The following is a 14,949-nucleotide window of genomic DNA, read 5'->3' as shown; positions in this document are numbered from 1 at the left end:
GCTGCGCTGCCCGTAGCGCTGAGGGCGAAGCCGCCCAGCCCCGCGGCTCCCATCCCCCTGCTTCTCAATGGGCCACACACAGCGCGCGCCTCGGAACCCGGGCAGGGAGCGGCCGCGGCCCCGCCCCTCCCGAGCTTCACATGGGAGCCGACTCCCTCCGCTTCCCATGACGTTATGTGGGACCGCGGCGCGCCTGCTCACAGGCCGCAACCCCAGTCTTCTGGAGTAGTGGGCGTGGCTCTGCGCGCGAGGAGCCCGCGTGCGTGCTCGCTGGGGGACGCGCGCCTGCTCGCTTGCTTGACGGACTGGGAAAGTGTCGGTGGTGGTGCGCGCGCCCGCCGGAGTGCGGGTCGGGCTCGCGCCTGCCAGCCTTCCCCCCCTCCCCCTCCCCCTCCAGCGCGTGCACCGCGAGGAACAAGGCGGCGCTGCCTGCTGACGCTACACCGGCCCCTGCATGGTGCCCGCTCCGCCCTGCTAGCCCGAGCCGCGGCCGGCGGAGGGAGGCGGGGTCGCGGAGCCCGCAGCCAGCGTGAGCCGCGCGGGGCGGCCGCGGCCCGCAGGAGGAGCGGGAATTCCCGGCGTGGCCGCGGGAGCCCCCGGGCGGCGGCTGGGATTGAAGGTGGTGCCCGGCGGGGAGCGCGGAGGGGATCGTGCCCGCGGGCCCCCCTCCCCCAGGCCGCCTCTCCGGCGGGTCCCCCCCTGCCTGGACCATGGCCGACGACGACGTGCTGTTCGAGGACGTGTACGAGCTCTGCGAGGTGATCGGCAAGTAAGTTCCGCGGCGGCGAGCGGCCCGGCCCGGCACGGCCCGGCACGGCCCGGCCCCTGCGCGCGGGGAGAGGGGATGCTCCGCTCGGCGCCCACCTGAGCCGCCGTGCCCGTGTGTCACCCGCGCCCTCCGCTGCGTGCGGCGGTGACTCCGCGGCGGCGCCCGCCTCTCGGGGCATGGGCGCGGAGGGGAGAAGCTCCCCGGGTGTCCGTGGTCCGCCAGCTCCCCTGCGCCCAGCCCGGCCGCAACAGCCGCCGCCGCCGCTGCTTTCCCCAGCCCGGGTCTGTGGCTGCCGGCTGGGCAGGGGTAGGGGCAGGCTCCTCGGCAGAGCCGCCTCTCCGTGGGGGTATCTGCGCGTTGGGGCGTCAGGTGCCTTTCTGTGCCTTGCTGCATAGTAACCGGCTCGTTAGTGGCAATGCCGGAGATACTCCGTCTCAGGTAATGCTCAGTTCCCGTGTGAAGCCCTGGCGGTGCCCGCCATCCGCTCGGAATAGCGACGCAGGAGGAGAACTTGGCCTTTTTGAGGCTTATTATGCAACTGCTCTTACACGGATGTTCAAGGCGTGCATCACGCCCAAGTTGGGATAGCTGTTAACGTGGCACCGCTGTTTTGGCTCACCAGTGTGGTAGGGTGTATGGAACTGACCGTCCGAGTCCCCCCACCTTTTTTATCTGTGTTGTGTCATTATACTAGGAAAAATGCAGAGAATCAGTCTGATCGGCACGTTGATGGAAAATTGAAGCTGAAGTTCCCCCTCTTCTGTGACTATCCAGTATTGAAACCCATTTTTATCAGCCTTCTCTCACATTTCACATCTTCAGGGCTTAGATGTTTTGGTTGCAGAATGGAAATGAAAGGGAGATGCACCATATTTGAAGAGACTTATAACTTCCTCATTTTATGCATATTTCTCATTCAAAAATTGATGTTGTAGGTGTTCAGTAGTGAAGCTGTTTTCCGTTTTTTGATGACAGTGTCTTGTGGAAGCCTGGTGTAAGGATGACTAGTTACAATATTCTCTTGATTTTAAGCAGAGTGGAATTTTATTTTTTTGATTTATTTTGCACAACATGACTGTTAGCTTAAATGTCAGTGGTTGTTTGACTTGAAAACCAGGGCTAAAATAATCATCTGTCTTAAATGACTGTGTTTCCTCAGAATTACACTAACATGTCAGTCTCAAGATCAGATTGCTTTGTTCTTAATTAAATACAAATATTTGGGCACTTTTCATTGTATTGTTTATTATAGGGCACCATTGTCCTAACATCTATTGCTTTTATAAAACACCTTGTCAACTATAAAGCTTTAAAGAGGCTTGTTGGTTTGCACAAGAAATGGTTTAACTGATGTTACTTAATGCTTGTCAAATGGAGAAAAGCTTCTATGGTTAAGAAATTCGACAAAACTGGCACTACCAGTAGGAAGAACAATTTCTTATGTTCATGTGATTTCTTCAGGTGGTGATATTGTGTGTGAATTTATAGTACCTAGTGTATTTTACTCAGATGTGGTTAGGGTTAGTAAAAAGGGCATAGTAAATGTGCCTATATTTATGAATACCTTTCAAAGGGGGTTGCTGTAAATATTTTGAAGTATAAAATGACTCTCTTATTTTGTATGCAAATGCTTCTGAAAAGATAGCACAATAAGCTGTAAATTACTTATAGAACTTCAAAGTGAATAGTTCAGTTGTTTCTGAATCATGTGATCTGTTAAAACTGTTCTTTGTGATGTAATAGGTTAATAGTGTAAGAGTAGTGCTAAGGTTACACAGCCTGTAGCAAGAAACAGGTTGGGTCTTTGCGCTGCTAGCACTGCTAACTAGTTATGCTTGCTTAAGCTGTGTTTACACTGCCATTCGGCGCTAAAACTTTAGTCGTTCAGAGGTGTGGAAAACATCCCCGAGCGACAAAAGTTTTAGCGCTGAAAAGCGCTAGTATAGATAGCGTTTTATTGCCGGTAGCGCTACTACCCCTTATTTGGGGTGGATTATTTTTTTATCGCCAGGGGATAGCTCTCCCAGTGATAAAGCATGACTGCGCTGCCGCACTACCCTTAGTTGCCTTCTTTTGTAGAGATCAGAAAGATGTCATTCCTCTTAAAAAGAAAAGGAGTACTTGTGGCACCTTCGAGACTAACAAATTTATTAGAGCATAAGCTTTCGTGAGCTACAGCTCACTTTCATGTAGTGAGCTGTAGCTCACGAAAGCTTATGCTCTAATAAATTTGTTAGTCTCGAAGGTGCCACAAGTACTCCTTTTCTTTTTGCGAATACAGACTAACACGGCTGCTACTCTGATTCCTCTTAAAGACCATTTTAATAAATTGGTGGTACCTTTTGGGGGCTATAGTTGAAGTTCTTACTATGTACCACCTCAGATCTATGAAACTTATTCATCTTTGAGCCCTCCGAGGAAGGCTAGTGTAAAACTGATTTGTATTGCTGCATATGCATCTTGCTGAACAGCTCTCAGTAAACCATCAACTAAGTGTCTATGTGTTCCTGTGACTTATTACTGATTGATACAGTAATTTAGCTCTTGCAAAACAGCACACCTGGCCTTGATTTGCATTTTAGACGCATGAAATAATTAAAATATGTATAATTTCTTTTTCCAAATAGATGGTTACCACTACCATCTTATGTAGTCTCCCTGAAAACATGTCTTTCTATGGAAAGGAGAATGGTAACATTAGTGTTACACATCTTCAGGGGTTGAACAAATCTAGAAGTATATCCTTATATTTCTCTTCTGTTGATCTGCAAACCTATTTTACTTGTGATTTAATCTCCCAGCTAACACACAAAAATGCAGTTTGCTGTTAGACTTCTTTTAAACTCTGAGTTAATACAATTTGAATGAACAAGTACACTGGTAAGAATAGTTGATTTTTATCTGAACAGACAAATACTTTTAGTAGCTTTTAGCCTGTTGGAATACGTTTCATTGCAATTTCATACTAATTAATTGGTTGAAATTAAGGTTGTGTTATAATAAACAGCCTTACCACCTCCTGCTTAAGTTCTGTTAGTAGGCATTGTTCATGTTGGGTGGATGTTGGAGGAAAGGAGTGTAAGGACAGTGGAGGAATAGATGCATTCATAAAAGTGTATCTACCAGAAAACACTTGAAGGGAGATTTTCACTTGTATACACCATATCATATGCTTCTTTATCCCTAAAAATAAAACAAGTATTACATAGACAGTCGGAACCATAAACTTTGTTGCCTTTAACTTAAAATTCAGTGGTGTCTTTTAGGAAACTAGCATTGGTCATGTTACTGTGCCAGTCCTAGGTTAAATCTTGGATTGTTGACAAACTTGTGCACATCCAGATGCACTCTGATTAGGGCTTGATTTAGAGTAAAGAATTAGGAAGTTTCTGTATGAGCCTTCACAGATGTGTTAATCTACCTCAAGTTAACTGGCAGTGAGATGAGTTTATAGACAAATCTTTAAGACTTTCTATGTAAAGCTTTACTTGGAAGCAACTCTCTTTTGCTATTGAGAGGGATATATACTAAAATATTTAAGTGTTTTCATTCTAATGGCAAGGCAGTGAATTAGATTCATAATTCATAGATAATTACGCTAAGTGCATATATATTTTTTTTTAACTTAAAACCTTAATTCTGATCGCAACATATGGTAGTCTGTATGCCACTTAAAGTGGGTGAAGAGGTTTTACCACATGAGGTGTTGCTATGAAAATCATTGAGCTCATTCTTTACTATATGCAATAGTTTTCTTTAGGCTGAAAATAATGCCTAGTTTCCTTTTAATGCAGAAGGGGGACTATGGGTACAGAACATACAAGACCAAAACATGTATTTTATGTTCAGTATAGTTTTGTTTTCAATCCTTGCTGTGTAAAGATTTTGTTTCAGCTTTGATTTTCTGGGCCTCTAAGATTCACATTGATTTATGGCACTCATTTAATGCTAACATGGAGACTACTTTGTTGGGAACATCACAGACAGACTACGGGTTGCTTTCATTGCAGTTACTTCTACTGTTGTCTATCAGAATGCATTAATTGTAAATATTTCAGTCTAATGCCTTGCACTGCAGTAAATTCATGTTAAATGGACATTTGTCAAGATTAAAATTGTATTTTTTAAAAATTCCTCTTGTGTTACTAATGGCTTAAACTATTCAGATCTGAGAATCTTTAAATAATGCAATTTAACCTCTGTCTTCAGTTTCTCATTTGTTTTTACTTACACAAGGCCAAGAATACTACTGGCTCTCAATATGCTTTCTGCTACTTATACCAGTTTATTTTCACATTTCACACACAAAAGGATGGTAAAGAAAACAATTAACTGTAATGACACTTTTTAACAAACAATGAAAGGAAAGCTAAAACCGAACAATAAACAAAGATATTCAACAACCCCCCCCCCCCCAAAGAAATTTAAAGTGTGAAAAAAGCAATTAGCAATTGCATCTTTCTGTCTAAAATACTAGTGCACTAATTCTGAGAACAATGGAGATATTTAACGATACTGACTGGCACACTGACGCTGATATGGAAGGGTTGGTAAAAGAAGGCTTGGATGTATGCTGCCTTAATACTAGCTCTGAGCAATGGCAAGATAGCTGATATTTTGGCACAGGTACCAAGCACCATCCCTTGTGGGGTGATAGTCTGTAAATACTTTAGCTGATTTCTCCTTATTACTCTTTCTCCAAAAGACATTAGTATTATGTATTAAAAAGGTGCATTGCATTTTGTACTTAAACAAAAGCCCCAGAAGTTGTTGATGACTTTTATAGTCCTGTAATATTTCATGTAGATGTCATGGTACAAGTTAAAGGTAATCAAGCCATATTAATCCTAATATGCTGTTAGCAAAGGTCAGTTCTTAATATCCAGTAGGCATGTCAAGTATAAATTTTGCTCTGAAAAACATTTCCTTTTTAATGTCCTTCATTTAACAACTTGCATATATTCAAGCATTACAATTTGTATCTCTGCTACTGATTGATATTTTCAAACTGTTTAATGTTTTACTGTATAGGTTGTACGTGTAGGCAACTGTTAATCCAATTAAGATTACAACTCAGTTTCCATTTTAAAATGAATTTTGGTACCCATCTAAAATCCACAAACTGATATTGTCTTCAAAGATAGGCTAGGTTTGAGGTGAAAGTAGGTATTTTGTGCCAAATGTTCAATTCATTTAAAGAATTTTCTTAATTTTGACACTAAAAATAGAGGTAATTGCCAGAGTTAGTCGTCTAAAAGTATCAATTTATAGCAAAAAAACTCACTTCTGTTCCCCACTCAACTGCATGAGTTATTGCACAAGGTCAAAGATTTAGTTGATTTGATTTTTAGAACAGTAACGTGAAAAGGGCTTATAGACCCTGAAGGCATTAAGTTAAGACATCAGAAAATTGTTGGAGACCTACTTTATTATATTTATTTTAAATTGTATCTTTCCTTGCAAATATAAATGTCCACCTGTGAACAGATCAGGAAGGAAGCTTGTCACTCAGGAAAGGGAATGGAACTTCCAGAAAATCTTAATGTAAACTTAAGTTATTGGTAAATCATGTCTCACTTTCAAGAGTGACAGTCATAAAAGTTTAAAAAAATTCTTCTAAAACTCTTTTTTGCAAGTTTGGGAATGGATTACGATGACACTTTTTGGACTTATTCATGTGACAGAAAGGAGCGCTTCCCTGGTCTGAAACTCAAGTTCAAAATATTTTGCTGGTGAGACAGCTATAAAAGTGTAACCCAAGTGTGTGTGTGACTGAGAAAACCAAAACTAAAACTCCTCCACCCAAACTGGAACTTTTTCCACAGAGTTTGGTGTAATTCTGGAAGTTATAATGATCAGATAAGGCCTTCACGTTGGGATCCCCTTTTCAGTTTGCCATTAATGTCTTTTGTTTATTCAGTAGTAGGTTATAGTGTAGCATTGTTCTTTCTCTTTTTCCCAGGTTTAGGATTTCCATTTGATAGTGTCAAGATTCTCACTGTTGTGGGCACCTGGAATAGAAAGTCTCCCTGCTGTAGGTTGGTTGTGTAGTTGTTTCCTCTGGATTTGAACTTTGCTCTGCTGCTCCACAAAGTCCTCTGTTAATCTTGATATACCCTTCTGCATAACTCCTAGTGTGCATTTCCTGTAGACTGTAAAGGTGGTTTACATGAGAGGTTGATTGGGGTGAATCTGAGGGCAGAGGAAAAAGGAAGTCTTGTGGTGGTAGACATTTTACCTCACCTGCAAACCTTCAGAATTACTGTCCTGAGAAGTTCAGCAGGGCCTTGTTCTCCAGGCCTTAGTCATGTGGAGACTCTTGCAGCATTCATTAGGAACCACATGAGATTAGGAAAATCATCAAGTCTAAATTGAGTGTTGTTGACACCCTGGAAAGATTTAGTCCTAATGTGAGGAGGAGTTGCTGACACCAAAGGTCATCCCCCATTCATTGCTTCCCTATTCTCCCCCTGTAGACCTCATCCTTCCCAGGAAGAGCTCCTCATTTCTACATGTTTCCTAAGGCCTGCAACAGTGGAGTTCCACTCCTGTGATCGTTGAAAGTTTGCAAGAAAGAGGAGATGAATACACCTTCCCACAGGTGCCATGTTAGGATTAGTTTAAAATAGGAATCCCAGAAAAAATCTAAGGTTCACTCACTTCTACATAAGAATTTAAGGGAAAAATCCTTACTGGATATTGTAGGTAGCTGAATTTATTTGCTATATTTTTTTCCTCAGTGTGAAGGTTAATTTTACATCTTAAAATCTAGAAGTTCAGTTGAAATAGCCAAGCTATACTCAGTCTTCCTGTATACCCTGAGAACATCAAAAACTCAAATTTGTATCATGTTTGATTTTGCTAGTGACCACAAAAAATAAAATCTTCCCCATAATCATACAATAAGATTCTAGTAAGTTAAACCTTAACTCTGAATTTCCTGCTTTTCAACTCTATGTATATTTTACCCCCTGCAACTTTCCTTTAGAATTTTATCTTTAAGTTATTACTGATATGTAGTTTTACTTTAACAAATGTTTTGTCAGAGAGCATCTGTTAGTGGCAGAGCATGCAGTTAACTACATATAGTAATACCATTATAACTACAATGGTTTAAATTCACACCATATCTTAAACTGGTATAACTTGTGTAGACGTGCCTTAAGGAATAAAGACAGAAGGGGACCTCTGTTTTCTCATTTAACCTTCAGGGGCAAGTTGGTATGTCCTCAGGTGAGAGAGATGTCCTTACCATGACAGCAGTTATGGTATGCTGTTGTTATAAGATACCTACATATCACTAATAGCTGTTAGTAAAGTGATATAGTTAAAGCAGTACAATCTGGTGTGAACACAGTGATTGCTGGTATAATGGACCTTAGATCAGTACAACTTAGGGCTTGGCTACACTTGCGAGTTAAAGCTCATTAAAGGAGCCCCAGGCGCACTAACTCACCCTACCTGTCCACACTGGCAAGGCACTAGAACCCTCTGACTCCGCGGCTAGAGTGCTCCTGGTACTCCACCTCGGTGAGTGGAATAGTGTTTTGTACGCCCCCGCTGGAGCACTGCGGCGCCAGTGTGGATACTCTGGTCTGTTAGTGTGCTCTGATCGGCCTCCAGAAGTGTCCCACAATGCCTGTGCTAGCCACTCTGGTCATTACTTTGAACTCTACTGCCCTGACCTCAGGTGACCAACCATCAGACCTGCCCTTTAAATTCTCTGGGAATTTTAAAAATCCCCTTCTTGTTCGCTCAGCCAGGTGTGGAGTGCTCTCAGTGAGTCTTTCCAGGTGACCATGCCTCCATGTGCCCCGTGATCCCCAGTATGGAGCAATGGCGAGGTGCTGGGCCTCATCAGTGTTTGGGGGGAGGAAGCTGTCCAGTCTCAGCTGCGTTCCAGCCATAGGAATTACGATACCTTTGGGCAGATATCAAGGGACATGATGAAAAGGGGCCATGACCAGGACGCACTGCATTGCAGGGTTAAAGTGAAGGAGCTGCGGAATGCCTACCACAAAGCCCACGAGGCAAACAGCCGCTCTGATGGTGCCCCCGCAACCTGTTGTTTCTACAAAGAGCTGGCCGTGATACTTGGTGGCAACCCCACCTCCTCTCCGAGTACCACTATGGACACTTCACAGCCCAGTTCAACAAGGCAGGAGGAAGAGGAGGAAAGCGGGAGCGAAGGTGCTGAGCCGGAGGAAGACACCCTGGAATCCCTAGATACATGCAGCCAGGAGCTGTTCTCAAGCCAGGAGGAAGGTAGCCAGTCGTGGCGGCCAGTGCTTTGTGAAGGACAAACACCAGAGAATGTTCCCGGTAAGCTGCTTTTATTTTGGGAAGGAAGTTATTTGGTGCGGGCTCTTGGGGCGAGGAGGGTTAGGGCTGCATGCATGCCAAGATGGGAATAGGGCGTTGAGGTGCTCTCTCACATCATGGCAATTGGCCTCAGTTATCTCTTCAAAGATCTCATCCAGAACTCGGGCAATGCGCTTGTGCAGGTTTCTCAGGACAGCCACTGTGGTCCTTGTCCCAGTCAGGCTAACTTGTCCGTGCCACTGTGCCATGAGGGGCGGGGGGACCATTGCTGCACACAGGCAAGCTGCATATGGGCCAGGGCAGAAGCCACATTGCAGTAGAAGACCCTCCCTTGCTTCCCAGGTCACCCTCAGCAGCAAGATATCTTCCAGGACGAACTCCTGTGGAAAATGTGGGGATAGTGTTCAGTATAGGGGCCCCCTGCCACTGTTGGCTCTCCCCAAGGCACAGAAACCCAGAGGACAGTACAGCCATGAAACAGTCATGTTTGACCCTGTACTTACTCACCGTTTTGGGGCTCCTGTGGGTTATGTGCGCTCGCTTTGGGACGGGCAAATTATGCTATTGTGTACACTGTGCTTGCCCTTATGTACGGGGGAATCACTGCTCTGCCTGGTGTGAACAATGCTGCCTCTGTTAAGTGTTACATTTTGCCTTTGCAGATGCAACCGTGAGACCTCAGCCGTTCATATTATCACTGGCTGAAAGACTCCAAAGAATCAGAAAGAGGCCACGTAGAAGCAAGGAAGACATGTTGCATGAAGTAATGCAGCATTCAAGTAATAAAAATCAAAGTGCAGGAGTGGTGGGACAGTGAAAGGAGGATCCACCAGCACAATGAGGAGCGCCAGCACAAAAGTGTGGTGCTCCGGCAGCAAAGCACTGATCAGCTGATAAGCATAATGGAGTGCCAAGCGGACTCTATCCTGGCGCTCGTAGCCATGCAGGCAGAGCACTACCTGTCCCTCCCCCCTGCAGCCCTTGTACCAAACTCTTTCCCTTGCACCCCCATGTCACCTCCAACCCACTTTCCCCAACATCCGGGTTCTTACCGCCACCAGCTGCCTCCAACACCTGTAGCTTCACCACCCAGCTCTGAAAACTACGGCCCTTACCCACTGCACTCAACCCCCATCACGATGCAGTATAGCCATCCTGAAGTGCAGCACTCCTTGCACAGCACTCCAAACAGGAAGGCTGAGTATGATAACAGGACATATGCAAACCTGTGATTGTACCGTTCCCCTCCCCACCCCCTTGCCCTCTGTGTTTCCCAAGCAGTTGTGTTTCTTTTCAATAAATGCATTTTCTTTTCATTTAAATGGATTTTTTTGCTTTGAAAACATTCTTTATTATTGCATAATGTAAAAGATACCTTAGCCCATGAAAGCAACAGGTACTGCAAGTCAGTGGATCATACATAGCAAACACAGATTCCTACTAACATTGAAACCACTGTACTTCACTCCTGTGCAGGGCACCAGACATTACTGGTGGCTTTCAGCCTCAGATTGCTCCCTCAAGGCATCCCTAATCCTTGCAGCCCTGCACTGGGCCCTTCTAATAGCCCTGCTCTCTGGCTGTTCAAATTCAGCCTCCAAGTGTTGAACCTCCTAGGTCCATGCCTGAGCGAATCGTTCACCCTTCCCTTCGCAAATGTTACGGAGGGTACAGCACGCGCATATAACAACAGGGATGTTGTCACTGGCCAGATCCAGCATCCCATACAGATAGCGCCAGCGACCTTTCAAACGGTCAGAAGCACATTCCACAGACATTCTGCACTGGGTCCGCCTGTTGTTGAACCGCTCCTTGCTGCTGTCAAGGCTCCCTGTGTAGTGTTTCATGAGCCATGGCATTAAAGGGTAAGCGGGGTCTCCAAGGATCACAATGTGCATTTCAACTTCCCCTATGGTGATCTTTTGGTCTGGGGGAAAAAAGTCCCGGCTTGCAGCTTCCTGAAGAGGCCAGTGTTCCGAAAGATGCGTGCATCATGCACCTTTCCAGACCAGCTTACGTTAATGTCAATGAAATGCCCATGGTGATCCCCAAGCACCTGGAGAACCATAGAGAAATAACTCTTCCAATTAATGTACTCAGAGGCTAGGTGGGCTGGTGCTAGAATTGGAATATGCGTGCCATCTATTGCCCCTCCATAGTTAGGGAAACCCATTTGTGCAAAGCCATCCACAGTGTCGTGCACATTACCCAGAGTCACGGTCCTTCTGAGCAGGATGCAATTAATGGTCTTGCAAACTTACATCAACACGATTCCAGTGGTCGACTTTCCCACTCCAAACTGGTTAGTGACCGATAGGTAGTTGTCTGGAGTTTCCAGCTTCCAGATTGCAATAGCCACCCGCTTCTCCACCATCAGGGTAGCTCTCAATCTTGCGCCGCAGGTTGGGGGCGAGCTCCTCACACAGTCCCATGAAAGTGGCCTTTCTCATCCGAAAGTTCTGCAGCCACTGCTCATCATCCCAGACTTGCATGACGACGTGATCCCACCACTCGGTGCTTGTTTCCCGAGCCCAAAAGTAGCGTTCCATGATGGTGAGCATGTCCGTGAATGCCACAAGCAAACTTGTGTCATATGCGTTTTGAGTCGATGTCGTCGTCGGAACCCTCGCTGTCACTTTGGATCATAAGGAATAACTCGACTGCCAAACGTGACGTGCTGGCGAGACTCGTCAGCATACTCCTCAGCAGTTCGGGCTCTATTCCCGAAGACCAAAAGGGAAGACAGCGTGTGCAGTACAAAAAAAAAGTTGAAAAATGGTGCCAAATGTGGACGGAACCACAGGGATTGCTGGGATGCAAACAGATGCATCACAGGGCCTTGGGACAGGAGCCAGAATGCCCCGCAACCCCTGCCCCCTTTCCACAAGCCACAGCACCAGAATGGGAAGAGGTGTTCTGTGGGATAGCTGCCCATAATGCACTGCTTCCAATGCCGCTGCACGTGCTGCAAATGTGGCCACGCCAGTGCGCTTGCAGCTGTCATTGTGGACAGACTGCAGCGCTTTTCCTACTGCGCTCTCCAAAGGTGGGTTTAACTCAAAGCGCTCTACATCTGCAAGTGTAGCCATGTCCTTATTCTTGTAAGTGATACTGGCATAAGGCACCTTTATACTGGTATAATTTTGTCCACCCCAGGGATTGCACTGGTATTACTAGTTTGGTACAATATGGAGATTTGACCTTAGGATATATATGATTTGGGAAGAGCTGGTAGTGGCCCCCTAATTTTGGTTGTTTAATGCTTTCTATTATTTCCTGTGACCTTTTCTTTGAGAGGCATTAACATCTCCATTATTTGCAGCAAACCTTTATGTTCAGCAAGGAAGAACCCTTCAAGCTACAGAAGTGCCTTATTTGTCCCATGAAATTCCATTTGGATTAATTTGAATCGAAATCCTTCCTGTGCTGTTAGACATCACTTAAGGCATGAACAAGGCTTTGCCATCCCTTTCTGTCCTAGGCTGCCCTTTACATGTCCTTTAGGTTGTTAAATCCCATAAATTTTCTCTTGTAGTGTTCAACAGAGGAATTCTACTGGTGTGTACCATTTGCATGATCCTCCAGCTGCCCAGTGCATGCTTGCCATGGCAGACTCCATGGCAGAGATAAATGATTGTTGAACGCTTTGCTGAATCTTAGCATTTGTTATAAATTCATTCTGTTTAACACTTAATATTTTTCTAAGGCATTTGAATTAAGAAAGTTATATGAGGCTTGTCTACATGGGAAAGTTTTATACTAGAGTAAGAGTATTTACATGGGAAGCTAACAGTAAAACTATAGCAGTTTTAATTATAGCAGCGGAAGATGTAATTTATTTATGTCACTTTGGAAGTGGAGTAAGATAAATGGAAAAAAGCTGTTCTTATTCCTGAGTAAGTGTGTCCACACATGGAGTTATACCAGTATAATTAACTATAGCCGTATCATTAAACTGCAATAAACTGTTATAGAGGTTTATAACTGGAAGAAATTCCCATGTAGACAGGTTCAAAGTGTTTAAAAATCATCATTACCCATCCTTCACTTGTGTGCCAAAATTTTCATGAGGAAATCTGCCCCAACAGCAAACATGCATAAAGATTTCCAAGGCCAGGTCCATAACACTGCCCAAAGCGCCAGCAGACATTGTGCGGGGAGTGCCTGGAAGATGCCAGAATACCTGTAGCTGGGGATTGAGGAGAGCCAGTCTGGGATTCCCCTAACAACCCCTTCCCTCATCCTGACCTAGCATGTGACTCTGGTATTCCACCTTCCGATGGGCCTGACATAGGACAGGAGCTCCCTCAACCTCCAGTGGGATGGGAGGGAAAGTCAAGCCACGCACCTGTAACCTGTATTCCCTTTAAGGTGTGCACCTGTGTGGCTCCACAGGAGGCCATGAAGGGCCATGCATGAGCCGTGAGTGCTCACACAGGTGAGCGTGGAGGATGTGTAGGGTGGGGTGAGGAGGTATGCAGGGCTCGGGAGGGTGGGGGGGAGAGGGCTCCCTCAGCAGCACTGTACACAATTTATTAAATATTGCAATTTATAGTAAGATCTGATCTTGGAGCTTACATTATTTACCAGCTTTGAAAACTGCTCCCTCTCCCACAACTGGACTATAGGAAATGACACATTTATTTTTCTTACTTTAGTACAAATCAGTTGAAATATAAAATAACTTTTAAAAATAGCTAACACATTTTAAAAAAATACATTGTTTCTGTCATTGAGAAAAATTTCCTGACCTCTGTGCTCTTCCCCTATGTTCTTGGGGACCAGACTAGTTTGTCATAAAGCTACTATTAGAGAAAGGATAGTATTAGTACTATTTATCTATTTGTAGAAAGAAACTGATGATATTTACCTGCTTCAAAAGAGTTAGTGTGGCTAAATTAATTCAAATGTATAAACTTTATCTGATGTCCTTAGAAGGAAGAGGTTCAGGAAGCTAATGGGATATGAAACTTTTTGTTAATGAGAATCCAAAGCAATAAACCAGTATTAATAAAATAGCTTTATTTAAATATTATTGTAATGTATTATGTATTGTTTGTGTTTATACTTCCTTCCGTTTTCCTTCGCTCCTTTTTCCCCTTCAGTTGACTGTATATTTTGGTGTATCTTCTCCTTTTTCTTGTTTTTCCACTCACTGGTTCATCAAACCCACACATCCGCTCTCACTCACTTCCCCACACCCATGGTCCCTCAGGCCTATAAAAGGTACCTATTCACACTCTTGGGGATCTCTTTCTGATGCTGTGGAAAGAGAGTATTTCTTGCCCCTATGAGACAAGGGGCTGCTGTAGAAAGGTCATTTTCTTTTCTCCTTGAGAGAGGCATTGAGCTAGATATTTAGGCTTAGGACACTGATCTGCACTCAGTTAACTGTGCTTAGTTTAGTTGCAATCAGCCACTCACCATGGAGTTCTGATGGAGATGGGGACAAAGGGGAGGGAGCTGCAGTTGGAAGTGGGGCAAAGGGAGGAGCAGGACTGGTCGGTAGCTGCTCTGAGGACAGGAGCAGGGAAGAGAAGGTACTAGAATCCTGAGAAGAGCAGAGGGAGGGAACTGCAGAAAGGAAAGTAATTGTTTATATTTGTCTCCCACTTGCTATAGGTAGCAGCAGGGTCTCTCCATAGGGCATTGCTTGCTCAGGTGACAGCGTATTCTTATTCATATAAACATGTAATCTTTTTATGAATGCTTATAAACTCTTGTGTACAGTTATATCTATTGGCAGTGCGTTCCACAAGTCAGTTATTCATGATGTTAAATGTTTTTCCTTTTATCAGTTTTATTAAGAGAGGGTAAAAAGCAGCTCCCAATTTACCTTCTCTATCCCAATCATTATT

The 14,949-nt window shown here is 44.6% G+C and overlaps 1 protein-coding gene across 14 annotated transcripts in view; it reads left to right on the top strand.

The window, feature by feature from the left end:
* The first annotated feature begins 251 nt into the window (after positions 1–251).
* Positions 252–14,949, top strand: part of CASK (calcium/calmodulin dependent serine protein kinase) — a 407,176-nt gene continuing 392,478 nt past the window's right edge. For 5 of the 14 annotated variants that reach the window (XM_043505996.1, XM_038393415.2, XM_038393389.2 and 2 more), the window contains exon 1: positions 254–769. In XM_043505996.1, the coding sequence (XP_043361931.1) occupies positions 711–769 (59 nt within the window). In that variant the 5' untranslated portion in view covers positions 254–710. Of the gene's footprint in view, positions 770–927; positions 1,208–14,949 lie in introns of those variants that run through there. The other 9 variants (XM_038393424.2, XM_038393399.2, XM_038393407.2 and 6 more) reach the window with 7 other exon arrangements.

This window comes from Dermochelys coriacea, chromosome 1, assembly GCF_009764565.3.
Source record: "Dermochelys coriacea isolate rDerCor1 chromosome 1, rDerCor1.pri.v4, whole genome shotgun sequence".
NCBI lineage: Eukaryota > Metazoa > Chordata > Testudines > Dermochelyidae > Dermochelys > Dermochelys coriacea.
This window is presented reverse-complemented; position numbering and strand designations above follow the sequence as displayed.